Source organism: Henckelia pumila, chromosome 3 (assembly GCF_033568475.1).
Source record: "Henckelia pumila isolate YLH828 chromosome 3, ASM3356847v2, whole genome shotgun sequence".
Classification (NCBI taxonomy): Eukaryota; Viridiplantae; Streptophyta; class Magnoliopsida; order Lamiales; family Gesneriaceae; genus Henckelia; species Henckelia pumila.
This window is the reverse complement of record NC_133122.1, coordinates 3,085,264-3,098,513: the sequence shown is the minus strand read 5'-3', so window position 1 is coordinate 3,098,513 and position 13,250 is coordinate 3,085,264. Positions and strand designations below refer to the sequence as shown.

The window sequence follows — 13,250 nt, the reverse complement described above, 5'->3', positions numbered from 1 at the left end:
GAAACAAAATTTAAGATGGAAATTATGATGTTTCAATGATGCTTCATGATGAATGAAATGATATGTTGATGAAATGAATAATGATGAAGCATGAATGAATTATGTTATGTTGAATTATGAAGATATAATATGTTGATGCATGAAAATATTTTGATGTCTTATGTGTCCTTGTGGTGGTAATACGGGAACGGTACTCCGGTTTGGGCTCCGGAGGGGCCCTCCCAAATACGGCTCAATGCACGGGTTAGGTCCTCCGGGATGAGCTCCGGAGGGGCCTCCGAAAATGAAAGAACGAATGTATTATTGTTGATCAACAAGAAAAGATGAATGTGCCCATTATGACGGTTGCCACAATTTCGCATAATTCGTCACCAAATGATAAGCTTATGTTATGTTATGTTAAGTTTAAATGATTATTGAAATCTCATGATTTTTACTGCATACTCTTGCTAAGTCTTTAGACTCACTATACTTGAATGGTGCAGGTAATGAGGATGGCATTTATGCATATGTCAATGAGTTCAATGCCGGGCATGAAGAAGAGCAAGGAGTCGGACCGGCGGGCGATGCATGAGTGTGTTATGTGTTGAGAGTGTTTGTGTCAAGTTAATGAACTAAATGTTGTTATGTTGATTGAAGAAAATACGCTTTATGTTTCAAATTGTTATGATTTGGTTTGTAAACTATTCTGAAATGTTTTAAGTAAGGTTTGATGCATGCATACATCTTTCAAAAATTTTCTTTTCCGAACTAGTTTTAACATCATGTTAGTTTGTAACATCTTCATCGGTTGAGGGTGTAGGACAGTTTGGTATCAGAGCAGTTCGCTCTGGGTTTTCTTGGAACACTCATGCATACTCGCCACGACTCCAACGCTCCGTCTTCATGTCTGTAAGTTACGTGTCTTATGTGATTATGTGTATGATAATGCGATGAGATATATGTATGCATGTTATATGTTAAAGTATATTCACGTTTTGAATCGTGACTGAGCGGTGTGGATAATATTGGACTTTAGGACTATGACATCACGTAGGGAAAACAACACCAACACCATCACCAATTCCGCAAACAACAACCATAGTGATTGCAGACCAGATAGTGAGAACAATCAAAACAACCAGTTTTTGGCGGGATTAACTGCTCTTCTTCGAGAGCAAAGCCGTGCTCAGGGAGCTCAAATCCAACAGTTGCTTCAAGCCCAGACAACTAATGCTGGAAATAACCATCCTACAGCTAATCAGAACCCTATCTACAAAAGGTTCTTAGAGTTGGGACCACCTGAGTTCAAAGGAGAGACTGATCCTTTGATAGCAGAACAATGGTTCCAAGCTATGAAGACTGATTTTGAATTCATGCAGATCACGGATGCGGATAGATTGAGATGTGCTACCTATATGTTCTGCAATGACGCTCATGTTTGGTGGAATGGAGCCAAAGCAGCGTTGAACCTAACTACCCTTACTTGGAATGGATTCAAGGATGTGTTCTACGGCAAATATTTCACAGTGAGCACCCAAACCCGGTTGGCCAGAGATTTTTTGGAAATCCGTCAAGGAAACATGTCGATTGCAGAGTATGTTAAGAAGTTTGAAAGGGGAAGATACTTTGTACAGATGATTTCTGGTGATCCTGCTGAAGAGTTGAAACATTTTACAGAAGGATTGAATGCCTTCATCAGAAAGGATGTTAGACTAAGTGGAGCGAAATATTACAAAGATGTGGTGGATCAGGCCATGCTATCCGAAAAGGACAGAAACGACATTATCCGAGAGTCACAGGAAAAAAGATCTAGTTATCAGAATCGGGACCAACAAGGAAATTCTAGCAGAAAGAGACCATACCAAGCCCCACCCCAACACCGACCATACCAACAGCAGCGGCCTCGACCTCAAGGGCAGAAACAATTGGCTCTACCAGCACCAAAATCGGCAATTGCACCAACAGCTTGTCAAAAATGTGGAAAAATTCACTCAGGTCAATGCATGGCAGGGACTGGAGTATGTTTCCTTTGCAAAAAGCCAGGGCACTATCGAAAAGATTGCCCTCAATCCAAAGAACCGGTAAGAGGACGAGTTTTTGCAATGGCACATGATCAAGTGGATTCAAATACAACTATAGTTATAGGTATGATTAATGTTTCCAGTAATCCCGCTCATGTCTTAATTGATACTGGAGCTACACATTCATTCATATCTGTTGAATTTGTTAATAAATCGGGTTTAGTACCGGATAAGTCAATATCAGGATTTAGTATATCCTTGCCTTCAGAGGAAGAATTGAGTAGTGATTTGATTATCAGAGGATGCAGTGTACAAATGCAGAGTCACGAGTTACTTGCTGATCTTATTATCCTGAATATGTCTGATTTTGACGTGATATTTGGGATGGATTGGTTGTCTCGATACGAGGCTACTATAGACTGTAAACGAAGAACGGTTTCCTTGAAAACTAAGGATGGAGAACCTTTTCTATTCCATGCCACACCGAAACATAATTCATCTCTTTTAATTTCAGTGGGTAAGGCATGGCAACTGTTGAATAAAGGATGTGCAGGTTTCCTTGCAAGTGTCACTTGCGATCAAGAATTACCTCGGCCGAAACTTGAAGACGTCGAAGTAGTGAGAGATTTCCCAGAAGTATTTCCTGATGATATTGCAGGATTACCTCCAGCTAGGGAGGTAGAATTTGGAATTGAATTAATGCCTGGAACCCAACCAGTTTCCAAAGCACCATACAGGTTAGCACCGACTGAAATGAAGGAATTGAAGGAGCAACTACAAGAGCTACTCAATAAAGGCTTTATTAGACCGAGTGTATCGCCTTGGGGTGCACCGGTATTGTTTGTCAAGAAGAAAGATGGGTCTATGAGACTGTGCATCGATTATAGAGAGCTCAATCGAGTAACAGTGAAGAACAAATACCCACTTCCAAGGATAGATGATTTGTTTGATCAGTTACAAGGGGCAGCAGTGTTCTCCAAGATCGATTTGAGATCAGGTTATCACCAATTGAAGGTGAAAGACAAAGATATTCTTAAAACAGCTTTCAGGACTCGTTATGGCCACTACGAGTTCTTAGTCATGCCGTTTGGAGTTACCAATGCACCGGCAGTGTTTATGGATCTTATGAACAGAGTGTTCCATCCTTTTTTGGATCAGTTTGTCATAGTATTCATAGATGACATACTGATTTACTCTCGTAATTTCGATGAGCATCGTCAGCATCTAACTACAGTCTTGCAGGTTCTGAAAGAAAAACAATTGTTTGCTAAGTTCAGTAAGTGTGAATTTTGGCTGGAACAGATTGAATTTTTGGGTCACCTAGTTTCGGCTAAGGGAATAGAGGTTGATCCAGCAAAGATAGAAGCAATTAAAAATTGGGTTACCCCAAAGAATGCTACAGAGGTACGAAGTTTCTTGGGATTAGCGGGTTACTATACGAGATTCATTCAGGATTTCTCCAAGATAGCGCTGCCACTAACGTCATTAACTCGCAAAAGTGTGAAGTTTGAATGGTCTAATCAGTGTGAGAAAAGCTTTTTAGTGTTGAAGAAAAAGTTGATGACATCACCAGTACTAGCCATACCAGAAGGCATAGGTCGATTCATAATTTATACAGATGCTTCCAAGAGTGGATTAGGGGCTGTCCTGATGCAAGATGGAAGTAATAGCATATGCTTCACGACAGTTGAAGATTCATGAAAAGAATTACCCTACCCATGACCTCGATTGGCAGCAGTTGTCTTCGCACTGAAACTGTGGAGACATTACCTTTATGGTGAGAAGTGTCAGATTTTTACCGATCATAAAAGTCTGAAGTACTTCTTCACACAGAAGGAGTTGAACATGAGGCAGAGAAGATGGCTTGAATTGGTGAAAGATTATGACTGTGACATTAGCTACCATCCGGGTAAAACTAATGTAGTAGCAGATGCTTTGAGTCGTAAATATGCAACTTTGAATAGAATGACAACTCAACAAGAGTTGATTGTAGATTTTGAACGACTCAGATTGGAAGTAGTTGAGACAATGGAAGTTTGTGCCTTATCAAACTTAACAATGGTTCCAAGTTTGCTCGACAAGATTCGAACAGGGCAGGCTTCAGACCAGCAATTATTAACTTGGAAACTTAAAGATGAAGCAAAAGGGGGTGCATTGTATACGGTGAAGGATGGGGTCGTGCATCACAAAGGGCGAATGTGGGTACCGGCAGTAAATTCACTGAGGGAAGATGTGATGACTGAGGCTCACATGGTACCATATTCTATTCATCCAGGGAGTACAAAGATGTTCAAGGATTTACAGATGCTATACTGGTGGCCAGGTATGAAGAAAGACATCTTTAAGTTTTTTAGCGAATGTTTGACATGTCAACAGGTGAAAGTTGAACATCAAAGGCCAGCAGGATTTCTGAAACCATTACATATTCCCACTTGGAAATGGGAAGATGTCACAATGGACTTTGTGATTGGACTACCAATTACACAACGAAGAATGAATTCAATATGGATAATAGTTGACAGGTTGACAAAGTCAGCTCACTTCTTACCAGTTAGAAACAACTTCTCGATGAATCAATATGCAGAGTTATATATTCGAGAGGTAGTTAGATTGCATGGAGTTCCAGCAAGGATAGTCTCTGAATCCTAGGTTTACTTCAAACTTTTGGAAGAGTTTACATCATGGATTGGGAACAAAGCTAGCTTTTAGTACAGCTTTTCACCCACAAACAGATGGACAATCTGAACGAGTAATTCAAATACTGGAGGATTTACTCAGGGCTTGCATGATTGACTTTGGAGGAAATTGGGAATCGAAGTTGCCTTTAGTGGAGTTCACCTACAACAATAGTTATCAAGCTACTATTGGAATGGCTCCTTATGAGGCTTTGTATGGAAGAAAGTGTAGGACTCCTCTACATTGGGATGAGATTGGAGAGAGAGCTGTGTTGGGACCAAAAATAGTGCAACAGACAGTTGATATGATAGCAAAAATTAGAGACAAGATGTTGACAGCACAGAGCCGTCAGAAAAGCTATGCCGATCGGAGACGTAGGGAATTGGAGTTCCAGGTAGGTGATCACGTATTTTTGAAGGTTTCACCTTGGAAAGGAGTCTTAAGATTTGGGAAGAAAGGAAAGTTGAGCCCAAGATATATAGGACCTTTCGAGATCCTAGACAAGGTTGGAACAAGAGCTTACCGAGTAGCATTGCCTCCAAACTTGGAAGGTGTACACAACGTATTCCATATCTCGATGTTGAGAAAGTATATCTCAAATCCTTCCCATGTCATTCGCCACGATCCAGTTCTATGGACACCAGACTTGTCTTATGAAGAAATACCTATCCAAATTTTGGATACACAAGTCCAAAAGCTGAGAAACAAAGAGATCGAGATGGTAAAGGTCTTATGGCGCAATCAATTAGTGGAAGAGGCTACTTGGGAGACCGAACAAGATATGCGTAGCCGAGACCCAGAAATATTTGGTAAGTCGAATTTCGAGGACAAAATTCTTTCAAGGAGGGTAGAATTGTAAAGTCCAAAAAATCCATTAAACTTGCTCACGATTATTTAAACATAAATTTTTAATGATTTTATGCCTTAAATTGTTTAAGTTATGATTTAATGATTATGATTTCATGATTATGTTTATCTTACATTTAACAATTTTGATTAAGTAAATGATTCCAGGTAGAGTTCGATTCTGGACTCGCGGGACGAGGCTAACCTAGGAATGAGATAATAGAGTACATTTTTACGAGTATTTTAAGTATGATATTGTTACATTTTTTATAAACGAGTCAAAAGATAGCATTTTTATCAGACGAGTCGAGATGTGTTTCTTTGACTGCATTTTAAGCAATCAATACACGATGTGCATTAATTATGAAAACTACACTTAACAACCTTATACCCTACATGTTAGTGATTCCCTTGACATATTCTATCAGACTTCTTCATTATCCTCCTCTCCCTTACACGTTTTTCTCCTCCCCCTCACTATTCATCATCTCCTTCATCAAATCCTTCAAGATTCAAGTGAGTTTTTGGTACCAGTTTTTAGTTCGTCCAAGGTTTAGCTCGTCTCCGAAGTTCCGGATCAACTCATCCTCCATTCAAGGCAAGTTTTTAAAGAATTTTATACCACCATTCAAGATATATCTATTTTGATAAGAAATGATGTGTGTTGATGAGTTTTATGCATGATTTTAAAGATTTGAGAAGCATAAAAGCATGAGGTTTATGATATCATGATATGTAAGTCGTTCTTGGGAAATTCTTGATAAATAATGTGTGATGATAGATTCTTATGGTTTGGAGTTGGGAAAGGACTGATTTTGAAGGTGTGTGTTGAATTTTGAAGTGTTGAGTTAGTTTTAGTTAAAGTTTTGAAGCGTTGCATGTGTTGGGTTGTCTCGGATTAGCAACACTTGTTGCAATTTTGTGGATTAAGTCTATTGTATTAATCCAAATGAGATGAGACCAATTTTATTTGAAATATAACTCATATAGCTACAACTTTCATGCTTTGAGTTTTGTCAAAATCATTCTATAAGATTGGCCAAAATCACCCCAAAGTGTGTCAAGTGGTTTGAATTTTTGGCAGTGACACATCTCGGGAGAATAAGCATAACGTTTTACTGAAATATCCAATTAAGGTGAGGGTTTCTGAATTTGAAATCTTAGATCAAGGGCTAAAACTTTTATTTACCACATTTTGAAATTCTGGGTTCAAGAACTCTAAATATCAGTGTGAAGGCATAGCCACTGCAGTGCAGCAGAGCTGACAATGCGCAAGTATAGAGCCCCAACGCCTCTCTTCCAGCGCTGGAGCACTGTAGCTTCGAATTAATTTTCTTAAGTTTTTATTTTTGAGTCCTTAATTTATGGTTATGATCTTTTAAGGCTTCTAAAATATATTTAAGAGTTTCTATGCAAAAAGTTTCAAGTTTTAAGTCAAGAACGAAAAGAACGACTTATGTGGACCGATTACGTTATGTGATGCATGTACATGTCTAAGTTTCTTTCATGAAACCTATGTTCAATATGAAAGTATGATTTTTATCATTTATTACATGCATGAAGTTATCGAGTAAAGTTTTATGTTCATGAAACAAAAGTTAAGATGGAAATTATGATGTTTCAATGATGCTTCATGATGAATGAAATGATATGTTGATGAAATGAATAATGATGAAGCATGAATGAATAATGTTATGTTGAATTATGAAGATATAATATGTTGATGCATGAAAATATTTTGATGTCTTATGTGTCCTTGTGGTGGAAATACGGGAACGGTACTCCGGTTTGGGCTCCGGAGGGGCCCTTCCAAATACGGCTCAATGTACGGGTTAGGTCCTCCGGGATGAGCTCCGGAGGGGCCTCCGAAAATGAAAGAACGAATGTTACGAGGCGTAATGTCATATGATTGTTGATCAACAAGAAAAGATGAATGTGCCCATTATGACGGTTGCCACAATTTTGCATAATTCGTCACCAAATGATAAGCTTATGTTATGTTATGTTAAGTTTAAATGATTATTGAAATCTCATGATTTTTACTGCATACTCTTGCTGAGTCTTTAGACTCACTATACTTGAATGGTGCATGTAATGAGGATGACATTTATGCATATGTCGATGTGTTCAATGCCGGGCATGAAGAAGAGCAAGGAGTCGGACCGGCGGGCGATGCATGAGTGTGTTATGTGTTGAGAGTGTTTGTGTCAAGTTAATGAACTAAATGTTGTTATGTTGATTGAAGAAAATACGCTTTATGTTTCAAATTGTTATGATTTGGTTTGTAAACTATTCTGAAATGTTTTAAGTAAGGTTTGATGTATGCATACATCTTTCAAAAATTTTCTTTTCCGAACTAGTTTTAACGTCATGTTAGTTTGTAACATCTTCATCGGTTGAGGGTGTTACACCATGTGGCCATGTTTATTATTTAGCACATGCATGTATGTTTTTACGAATAATGCATCCAGTATGATGTGAGTCTATACAGTTTCTATTGGATGAGGTACCTTGATAGATTCGTGTCTAGGGGAGACTCAACCCCTAGTTTTTGCTATCACTTGAAGCGACCACAACGGTGGAGGGCACACGCTAGTTGATAGGGGAATATACGAGCGACCCCGCGAACTAGCTATCCAGCACGGTGCTGTATATTCATGGCGCCCTGAGTAAAGTGTTTTAACCATGATTTTGACTTCATTTGCATGCACATATGTGATTATATATCATTGCTTAGCGTACTGAGCATAGTCGCTCGCGTCCAGTTGTTTCTGTATTTTCTGGACACTCCATTCGACGGGGCAGGTGCAGGTGCAGATAGTGCGCTCAGTGACTCAGAGGAGTCAGCGACCAGAGAAAGCAACATGATTAGCTGTAGGTTTTACTCTTTGGGTATTTAATCATTCGATTTGGTTGTATATCGGATGTGTGTTTTAGCCGGTTGTATTCCGCCGGCCAGCATTTATTTATTAGCTTCCGCAGTTGTCTCTGATTATTATTGATTGCATGCTTAGTTTAGCACTAATCTCTGATTAGTAGTGGATCCGGGTTGGGTCACTACAATAACTCAATATGATCATGCATGCAGCATAATACCATGTCATAATATATGCAGATAAAATCATGTCATATAAACCATGCAAGCACATAATACATGCATACTCAGTCAGGATATCTCGAACAGTACTTTCGTACCTCAACTACTAGGCAAGCTCTACCAGCTCTAGGTCCACGCCTCTAATCCACACTAAACTTTGAAATGATACTAATATCATTATATTACTCCAAAAGCCTTAACTAAACTAGGCCACATCTCCGCTACGACGCCTGGATCGCTATGCCACTTCCGAATTCCCAATAGGACGCCTAGAATTTCCTAGATCTAAGCTAGAAGGCTAAGGAATCGAGAAAGAAGAGGTGAGTGGTGCGTTTGAAATGAGGCCTCGGCACCCCTATTTATAGACAGAGTTCGGATCGTCTGAACCCCACTTCGGAGCATCCGAACACGTTCGAACCATCCGAACCTAACTTCGGATCGTCCAAAGTCCCATCCATACGTAAGCAATGACGTCATCAAGCTGACGTAATCAATGACATCATCAAGCTGACGTAATCAATGACGTAATTCCCAGGTCAGTTTGGATCGTCCGATCCTTCCGTCGGACCGTCCGAACCCGTTCGGAGCCTCCGAAGCCTCATCAGATTGTCCGAACTCCTTCAGACCGTCCGATCTCTTTCTTCGAGCCGTCCGAACTACTCTAAATGGCGATTACGTTCTTAATCCCCTTATTTGATTACGGGCTACTACACCTCTCCACTTGAAAATTGTGAGACCCCGATTCTAATCATCTAATCTCGAATCATAATCAAATAATGATAAACAAAACCCGGGAGAAACAATCACAAAAAAAAAAATCTTTCCAATTGCAGTGCGCTCGCGCGAGCTATTCATCTCACGCGCGCGGCGGCAATAAATCCTGAACCCGGCCAATCAACACGCACGCGCGGGTTAAAACCTCGCTCGCGCGTGGTAAAAATTTCCAGAGACCCAACGGGGCTCGCTCGCGCGCGGGCCATCTGGGCAGAAAAATTCCAGAAATTATGGCATGCTTCCAATCTCAATTCAAAATCCATCCAACATCAATCTAGCATGCTCAAATCCTAATCCAATAACATGCAATCTTTCATATTCATACGATCAACATGATACAAAATTGATTCGAATATTCAATACAACAAATCAAATACAACTCTTCAAATTCTAATATGTTCACGACCAAATTCAACATGCATCTCAATCTTCATGCATTAATTTGAAAGCTTTGAACTAATCAATATCATCAAACAAACTTCTATATTCGATATCCTATACATCCAAGTTCTAAACGTGCTTTCAAAACATAAACTAGATTGGCATGCACTTTCCATTTATAACTCGAAGTCTCACTTCTAATCTTCATTCTCGTTCTATCCATGTCGTCTCTGACTCGATCATGCCCCACCTGTTGCCAAGTACACATACAAACAAAGACAACAACCGGATAATTCGGTGAGAATACAATTCTCAGTAAACGAGACTATCATGCATATCCAATAAACATATCAATCATGATATGCATCAATCCAAGTCATATATCAACTTCAGATATAAATAAAGTAATTCATTCAAGTACTGAATTAAAATGATACGCATGACTTTAAAATCTCTTGATTATCATACTCAGATAATCAAATGGAATTCTTCTTTCTTTCTTTCTTCGGTTTGGGATCCCCTCTCGAGATGGACGTGGTATGTTTTAATCCTCTAGACTCCAGAGCATTATAGTGAGCTACTCGACAATGTAGCAAATCGCCTACCAGCCACTCAACTACAATCCCTAGATCGTCTAATTCAAATTGAAATGAATCGAGGCTCAATATGAATGCATATGTCATCTCATGCATTCTAATATCATTTCAATCATCAATTCATAATAGCATTCAATCATGCTTTCATTCATCAATTCAAATAACCATTCAATCATGATTTCATCAATATAAATGCATATGTAATCTCATGCATTCAATTATCATTTAATCCATCAATACAAATAATCATTCAATCATGCAAGTATGTGAATTTCTTCGGAACACTCGGATAAAGTCTAATTTGAGTTAATCATTCCATTCAAGTTTGAGTCGTCTTTTACCTTATTCGCTTTGAAGGTACTTCAATCTGAAATCAATAACAAGGATAATCATCAATATCCTATCGAACTCATTCAAAACTCAAACAACTTCTTCAATCGATAAATAAGAAACTCGATACTGTACCGACTTCAATCTTCCAAACTGTCCAAAGCTGCTACCTCGCAACTCTGCTGACTTCAATTCAATCTATCAGAAGAAGTCAAATAGGATCAATATCGACATCAAAAACTCAATCAAACTCGATACGATCAAAACATCGAAATAATTCCAAAACTCAAACTGACGGCATAACGGCAATAAACTGATCAAATCGGAAACGCAGACAGCAATTCAACAACTCAATCTACTTATTCCAATCCTCAAACATCAATTCCAACACAATCCCAACACATCACAAAAACATGATTTTCGAAAATAACAAGAAAAATCATATCAAATCCATTCGTCGCTAGATCTTCGAACCGTCTTATATATACTATCACAGCTATCTCATAATCATCCTATCTGAATATAAATCAATTCTAAAGACATCCAAAAATTCAAAATTCTCAAAATTAGGATAAACTTACTTCCAAACGGAGCACTCGTCGTTGTGATCGTAGATATCAAGTCAGAAATCAATTCTATCGGACGGATTGAGCTAGAAATAAAATCACAAAAGCTTGGGAAGCTTTTCTCACGCCAAAGATGGAGGATGGCGGTTTGGTGGAGGTGATGAAGTGAAAAATTCAAGTCAAATCCTTTTAAATATCTAATAAATCCCAAATTTGCATTTTAGTCCCTGAAAATTCTGAAAATTGCATTCTAGTCCTTGATCAAAATTAAATCAACCCTCGACTTCTAAAATCTCTTATTATCTCAAATAAAGTCTATTAAGATAACTTTGGGGCGTTACAATTCTCCCCCTCTAAGAATCGATTTTGTCCTCGAAATCAAACACGATTCTAACACAAGGTCGAGACTAGACTCGAAGGAGTGCAATAAGAATTTACTTCTCAGGACTAAGTCCATAGTGTGCTTCAATCTAACTCTGAATCATTCGTCTCAATCAGTTCGACATCTCAATCAATCAGAGAATGTCAGAATCTCCAGTCATCTAATTCATCATCACTCCAACCGTCTATCAAAAGTCATCTCATCCTTGTCAGAACAATCCTTCTAATTCAGTCACAATTCAAGTCATCTTTCGTTCTAAATCAAGTGACAAAGGAAATTCATCTCAAAAATCAAATCGATCATAATCTCCTCTCGTACAACTTCTAAAAAGTACCTTCAATCAATCATCAAATTTGACGTTGTACGAAATCTCCACAAGAATCAAGATTTCTGCCAACTAGTGCTAAGTCGAGCACTGCAACTCATGGCAATTCCTCTAAAGTTTGATTCATCTGTTCTGGCTGTCCGTTGTTCTGAGGGTATCGAATCGAAACAAGTTGTAATCAACAACAAAAATCTCTTCGAAGTCTATGCCGAAAGAACAACTACAACAAAGATCTCTGTCTAAACAGAAAAACTTCGGCAATTTGAGACATCTGACAACCTCTGACAAAATATCAATTCTCTCCTCTTCATCATAATCATTCTGTACAGAAAACTGTAATGGATTCCATCAATCAGTCAATCAAAATCAGACAGTAGATGAATAAGAATAACTCCAAAATTTCAATAAAAAGAAATCCCAGCACTGAAAATCAGAATACAAGAGAACAGATAATCTAAATTCCATCATCAGATAATAAGATCTAAGAAATTCATTCGGTCCATTCAAAATTCAAACATCGAAATTAGTCTACAACTGATCGGTGTACAATTCTGAAAAGATTGTAGAAAGCTCTGTACAATCAGTACAATTCTCATAACCAAAAACCAGAAATTCATCAATAAGAACTCCTAATTTCACTAATACTTCTGAGAGATTCGGTCAACAGAAAATTCTTCAACAATAAAGGAGTATTCTTCAAATCAAACGGCCTGTCAAAGCTCAAAACGGCCATACCTCAATTCGGAAACGATTTTGAGAAAGTTCTCTTCACGAACTTCCTGAAGATGAAATTCAGATCCCCATCAGTGTCAACTCATCCTGACAAATGGGACCAATCTAGAAGTTCATCCCGAACAACTTCCGTCGTTCAATAACCACTGGCGCATCAACCAGTTTAGGTTACAATACAATACATCATCTGTAAAGATTCGAGAGTTCGTTCATACTATTCTGTAACAACAGTCGTTCAACAAAATAAATCAAGAATTCTTAGAATCGAGAATTCTTAACGAAAGATTCCATCAATCGCTCAATGATACTCTGATGACATCTTATCTCGGACTCACAAAGTAGCCTTGCTACAAAAATCATCGTATTGTGATCCTAATTCCATTCTGAATCAGAATGGACTGTACAACAGAAAATCGGATCGTTCTTTCTCTGACTGTTGTCAGTTCAAAACATCAGAAGCCATAATTCGAACTTCATTCTTCATCTTCCTCTATTCGATCTGATTCCTCAATTCATCAAACGTCTTCCAATCATCTGGAAGA

General features: G+C 38.5%; 2 protein-coding genes across 2 annotated transcripts; both read left to right on the top strand.

Moving 5' to 3' along the window:
* The first annotated feature begins 1,022 nt into the window (after positions 1 to 1,022).
* LOC140886611 (uncharacterized) lies at positions 1,023 to 3,704 on the top strand. Its single transcript, XM_073293281.1, has 4 exons — positions 1,023 to 2,127; positions 2,227 to 2,740; positions 3,137 to 3,347; positions 3,456 to 3,704. Exons 1-4 carry the CDS (start codon positions 1,023 to 1,025, stop codon positions 3,702 to 3,704), a joined length of 2,079 nt encoding a protein of 692 aa, XP_073149382.1.
* A 264-nt stretch (positions 3,705 to 3,968) lies between these two features.
* On the top strand, positions 3,969 to 5,538 carry LOC140886608 (uncharacterized). Its single transcript, XM_073293277.1, has 3 exons — positions 3,969 to 4,256; positions 4,380 to 4,525; positions 4,911 to 5,538. The coding sequence occupies exons 1-3, from the start codon at positions 3,969 to 3,971 to the stop codon at positions 5,536 to 5,538; spliced, it is 1,062 nt and encodes a 353-aa protein (XP_073149378.1).
* The last annotated feature ends 7,712 nt before the right edge of the window (positions 5,539 to 13,250 follow it).

Coding starts and splice junctions, on each gene's coding strand:
- LOC140886611 (XM_073293281.1), top strand. CDS start 1,023: ATGACATCACGTAGGGAAAACAACACCAACACCATCACCAATTCCGCA. Junction 2,128..2,226: donor AAATACAACTATAGTTATAG/GTATGATTAATG, acceptor AATCGGGTTTAG/TACCGGATAAGTCAATATCA. Junction 2,741..3,136: donor GTTTCCAAAGCACCATACAG/GTTAGCACCGAC, acceptor TCTTATGAACAG/AGTGTTCCATCCTTTTTTGG.
- LOC140886608 (XM_073293277.1), top strand. CDS start 3,969: ATGACAACTCAACAAGAGTTGATTGTAGATTTTGAACGACTCAGATTG. Junction 4,257..4,379: donor TGATGACTGAGGCTCACATG/GTACCATATTCT, acceptor ACATGTCAACAG/GTGAAAGTTGAACATCAAAG. Junction 4,526..4,910: donor ATATGGATAATAGTTGACAG/GTTGACAAAGTC, acceptor AAGAAAGTGTAG/GACTCCTCTACATTGGGATG.